We start from the raw sequence: 5493 nt of genomic DNA, 5'->3' as shown, positions 1-5493 counted from the left end.
GGGGCTCTTACCCTTCTTTCTTTTTCTTTTTTTTTTTTTTTTAATTTATTTATTTGACAGACAGAGATCACAAGTAGGCAGAGAGGCAGGCAGAGGCGGGGGGGGGGGGAGCAGCCTCCCTGCTGAGCAGAGATCCCAATGCAGGGCTCGATCCCAGGACCCTGGGATCATGACCTGAGCCGAAGGCAGAGGCCTTAACCCACTGAGCCACCCAGGCACCACTCTCACCCTTATTTCTGAGAAACTTCATGAGGATGTTGTGCATAGATTACCTACTTTGCCTGCTGTATTCATCTGCACTGAAATAAGAACAAATGACACCTTCCTTTCCTGTCCCAAATGGCGACTTCTCTTAGGTTTACCCATAATCCCAAAGTAAACTGGTAGCACCAGTTTTCTGTTATAGCCTGAATGTTTGTGCCCCGTCCCACACCCCCCCCCCCGCCACATCAAAATTCATATATTGAAGCCCTAACACCTAATTTGAAGATAATTGAAGGTGGACACTTTGGGAGATAATTTGGTTTAGATGAGTTCATGAGGATAGCACACCCATGATGTAATTAGTGTTCTCATAAGAATGAGAAACCAGAACTTTCTCTCTCTGCCATGTGAAGACACATGGAGAAGTTAGCAATTTGTAATGTAGGAAGAGGGCTCTCACCAGAAATTGAATCTGCTGGCACCTGGATTGTGAACTTCCCAGCCTCCATCACGGTCAAAATGTCTGTTGTTTAAGTCACCCAGTCCTTGGTATGTTGTTATAGCAGCCAGAGCAGACTAACACAGGGTTAGTGTCCCGCAATTCTCAAGTGTAGCACTGAGGAGTCTGGCCTCTACCCACCAATTCCACAACCTCAGCTAGTCCACCACACACCAGAAATGAAAATTAGATCCCACCGAGGGCTGGCAAGTTCCTAAAGTTCCAAACCGCATTGCTCAGGAAATTTCCACTTAATTATTCTCACAATGATTACCCTCCTCCTCACCCATTCCTTTGACAGATAAGTCTGTGGGCCACAGAGGATATTTCATCAGCTTACTTGTATGAATGAAGCGCAAAGTCTTTAAAATTCTGTGAGTAGAGGCTGGGTTTCCTTTATACTCGCGTCCGCACTCCTAACACTAAGCTTTCCCGTGAGCAGATACCCACTGTGTGACGAACAGAAGAGCCAATAAACAGAAAGTATAATTTCATAAGATTTAATTTCTTTCTTGAAAAAACTAACAAAACTGAAGGGTAAATCCTTTAATTTTGTAACACTAAAGACTAAAGGGAACAAGTAAAAACTCGAATAACCATGTTTAATTTTTTTTTCTATTCCATTATGCTTACTACTATACTATGGGATTCTTTCACATTGCTAATAATATAATCCCTATTGTGAATTTATGTTTTCTTATCTTGAGGATAACAGACCTCAGATTTCACTAGGGGTGGGAAGATATTCTGGGGCATGGGCCTGGAAGGTACAAGGACTTTGGCAATAGTGCCAGCCGTGACCATGGCTCTGGTTTGGACTTTCTTTTCCTCATCTTTCAGAGCTTCTTCATAATAGGATGGGAAAGCGCTGGGGATGGTATCATTAACTTTTGCCAGAAATTCCAGGACTTTCATCTTGCTGGTTTCAGCTTGGGCTTTCGGACCCCACAGGAACTCGTAGCGTGGAGGATCACTGTTGGCCACCTGGCGGTATTCTAGATACTCCAGCCGCACCAGATCTTTGGTGATGAGCTTTCTGGGCTCTCCATAGATGAAGTGCTTCCTCCCAGCATATACTCGCATCATACCCAGGAATTTCCAGATGTCTTCCTCAGCAGCGCAGTTGCCCTTCATGAAGATCATTCCCAGGATATTCATCAGGAGACCGGTCTTGGGTAGCCCCCTGCCAGCTCGCACCCTCCCATTGTTGGGGAGCTTGAGCTTGCTGATGAGGTCGTAGGATTGTTTGGTTGAGTCGATTTCCTTCAGATCAACTGCAAAGACAATCTCAATGCGCTCAGAGGCTTTCTTGAGGATCTCAGGGAATTGGTCTTCGTAATTTTGGCCAATAATCTTCAGCATGTCTTCCTTCAAAATGGGTTGTTTCATTTTATACTTGTACAGAAGGAACTGCTCCAGCAAGCCAGGCTTCCTGATTAAAGAATCTTCACCTGCACTCTCAGTGTAGTATGGGACCTCAAAGGGGCTTGCTCTATCCTCATCTTGGCTGTTGGAATCTTCATCAGATCTAGTGCACATATTGGCTGTAGAAGTAATGGTGATGGCTTGTGCTCTTCGACGCCCCTGAAAAGTGCTACTTGACACAGCAGGAGGCAGACTCTGGGTAATATCTTCACTCTGAGGAGGAGAGGAGGAAGTGGACTCCTCTTCCACGGCTACTGTGGCCTGAGCACCCTCACCCTGAGCCTCAGCTCGAGCCCGGCCTCGTTTCTCAGAAGCCCGGAGCTTACTCTTCTGTCTCCGAGGCATGATGACACTAGAGTCACAGACAGCAGGCAAGAGATCAGGGGACGTAGACCCCTGAAGGAGAGAGAATGAGATGATGTGAGCACCTTCAGTAGAAGATTCCACCTTGGCTTTAACCAAGGCTGCCTCTGCAGGTTTACTTGAGGGTACTACTCTAGGAACCCACAAGGTTCCTGTTCTAGTCAGCCTGTCCCTTAAGAACCCTACAGAGGAAATTAAAGGGAACCTTAGACTGCTATCTGCCAGCCCTGCCTGGGGTGTACTGGAGTGACATCAGAGGCTGCCAGTGGGGAACCTCTATTCTGGGCTGCCAGGGTTTCTCAGTCCAATTTCAAGATCATCTTGTCAACTCTCCACAGGTCCTTGGCCTCCTCTATTGTACTGCTGTGAAGTCGATATCTCAAACAAAAGCCAGAGACCCCAGAGGAAGAAGTAAACTAGCAGCTTCTTATTCCCAATCCCTATCGGGGGTCCCCAACTGAGAGCTGTCTGGAGCCCTCTCCTTCCTGGGCTGTTTTGGTACTTATTTCTCATTCAGGGTACTCATGGCCTCCAGGTAGTGCCTGACACACCTCCCTTCTGCCCACTTGTGGTTGTACCCTCACATTAAAGATCTCTTCTCTCTCAGATTTGATAATAAATAAGTGAGGGTGAGTCTCAGAACTCGAGTTCTGGGTACCTGGGTGGCTCAGTGGGTTAAGCCTCTGCCTTTGCCTTAGGTAATGATCTCAGCATCCTGGGATCGAGCCTGGCATCGGGCTCTCAGCTCGGTAGGGAGCCTGCTTTCCCCTCTCTCTCTGCCTACTTGTGATCTCTTTCAAATAAATAAAACCTTTAAAAAAAAAAAAAAAAGAACTCAAGTTCTGAATGCAAAGTTAGGGATCTGATTTTTTATCATTTTTTTAATCTTTCCAAATGACCAGTGGTCATTTCCAGCTTTTCTTTGGCTCCTAGCATAGTCTGGAAATCTTCTCTCCCTGCCAATATCTCCTTACACCACCTGTAAGAATATGGGAATTGTCGTCCCTGCCCATTGTTTTCCAAGGCTAAGAACTGGGGATGGTTTCTCTTGTACTCTCACTGTGGTTGTTCTATTCAGACGTCTTGGTCCTCACATTAACTCTTAGAAAGATCTAGAAATCCTCCTACTGCAGAGGGCAAACAATCCCTTTTATTTATTTATTTTTTAAAAGATTTTATTTATTTATTTGACAGAGAGAGATCACAAGTAGACAGAGAGGCAGGCAGAGAGAGAGAGAGGGAAGCAGGCTCACTGCTGAGCAGAGAGCCTGGTGCGGGGCTCGATCCCAGGACCCTGAGATCATGACCTGAGCCAAAGGCAGAGGCTTTAACCCACTGAGCCACCCAGGTGCCCCAAACAATCCCTTTTAAACCAAATCTCTCACCTGCCCCCCCCCCCAGCACACACTCTCCTCCCCCACAACTCTCACGTGACACCATAGGAAAAAAATGAATGTCAGTCAATATGTCATCAGGACAGATTCCTTTAGTTCTCACAGAGTCCTTGCCCTGATTCCCAGCTGAATACTTTCATTTGCTAACTTAGGGCCCTGGCCCTCAGACCAAGGCTCTTTCATCCCCAAGAAGCCCGACAGCCCTGCCCCGGAGCTCCCCAGGATTGATGGCCGCAGTGAGTTCTATGCCACCTTATTGTTCTAGAATTATTAGTCCCTGCAGTCCTAACTCAGATTTCCACATCCTTGATTTCCTTCAGGGCATGGTACACTTCCCCTGAGATCAATACCTTCAGCGTTCTGGTCTTCAAATATGGAGGGAAAACTCAGGCCCACCTGACCGACCGCCATGCTTATTTTCCCCGGGAGCCGCTAGCATGGCTCTGGTCAGAATTTCTACCTAAGTTTCCTAACCTTGATTCTTGTTAGGGTCTTCTCCTCCCTCTACTGAACTAGTGCCTCCCACCAAAGCCCTCACCTTGCAACCTTTGAAAAATCAACCTCAGCCTGACTTGACCGCTCTGCCACGTGTGCGCACTCGTGCCGGTGGGGGGGGGGGGATAAGGAGGCGCAGGCGTGACGGGTAGGCGGGGGGGGGGGGGGGCTAGGACCAAAAGTGGCGGTGGCGGCGGGGCCTCGGAAGGAGGCCCATTGAGGGGTGAGGGGGTTCTCTTATTCCTTAATCAGGCTCCTCACCTTGTGCTTGGTTCGGGAGGATTCCTCCCTTGTCTGCCCTAAGGCGGCCGCCGACTGCAAAGTCTCGTACCTTCCTTAGACGCCCCAAGAGGAAGTGGAGGCTGTTCTTCCTGTCACCAACGACATGGTCTTTCAAGGCTGGCAGCAGGGGGCGGGATCTCTGGTGCCCCCTCTGTTCTGGGGTGGAGAACACCCTTAGTGTCATACAGGATTGTCAGTTACACTCATCTAGGACCCTGGCCCTTCTCTCCAACACCACCCTTACATGGCCCTCACATCCTTGATACCTTACTTACAGAGACATCAGTCTGACAGCGTAGATGTAAGTAAGAGCAGGGGAGGGGAGGTCACTGTATGACTGCCTACCTGACTGCATGTTGCTTTCGTCCGCCTTTGTTCATACAGTCCTCATGTTGGCTCCGGTCTCTTTAATGAAAGGCTTTCAGAGCAATGCCACATCCCTGCAAACTTTTAAGTGATCACCTTCTTGCAAATCTTAAAGAGGATGAGTCTGTGTCCCAGGACTGATAGGAGATGGGGAAGGTGAAAAACAATTAAGAGACTTAGCTTGGGCAGCAAAATATCAGAGTGAAAAACTACACTGATCCATTCCTTCTCTCTACTACCCAAACTTGTATTCTTAGGTAGCTTCTGTTCTAAAATGCTTGCCATAGGAACCAGGCTAAGCCAGACAGTTTCATGAGACTGCCATTTTTTGAAGTTAAGCAACACTATGCATTGTTTGGAGATATTATATCCTTCCTTTCATTATTTGTACTTCTCATTTATTTTGGTATTCTTACTGCTCTGGCCATATATTCCTTTTTTTCCCCCTGAGGTATATTTCGAAGT

At 47.4% G+C, this 5493-nt stretch overlaps 1 protein-coding gene across 1 annotated transcript; it reads right to left on the bottom strand.

Moving 5' to 3' along the window:
- Positions 1–1156: 1156 nt before the first annotated feature.
- Positions 1157–4723, bottom strand: LOC106007473 (melanoma-associated antigen B5-like). The gene is made up of 2 exons (XM_013064892.2): positions 4642–4723; positions 1157–2524 (listed from the first exon to the last, which is right to left on the bottom strand). Exon 2 carries the CDS (start codon positions 2471–2473, stop codon positions 1391–1393), a length of 1083 nt encoding a protein of 360 aa, XP_012920346.1. The 5' UTR covers positions 2474–2524; positions 4642–4723; the 3' UTR covers positions 1157–1390.
- Positions 4724–5493: the final 770 nt, after the last annotated feature.

Source organism: Mustela putorius, unplaced genomic scaffold (genome assembly GCF_011764305.1).
Source record: "Mustela putorius furo isolate JIRA1106 unplaced genomic scaffold, ASM1176430v1.1 tig00003836_pilon_pilon_pilon, whole genome shotgun sequence".
NCBI classification, from domain to species: Eukaryota; Metazoa; Chordata; class Mammalia; order Carnivora; family Mustelidae; genus Mustela; species Mustela putorius.
Note: the sequence above shows the minus strand (reverse complement) of the source record. Positions and strands in the feature narration are given on the sequence as shown.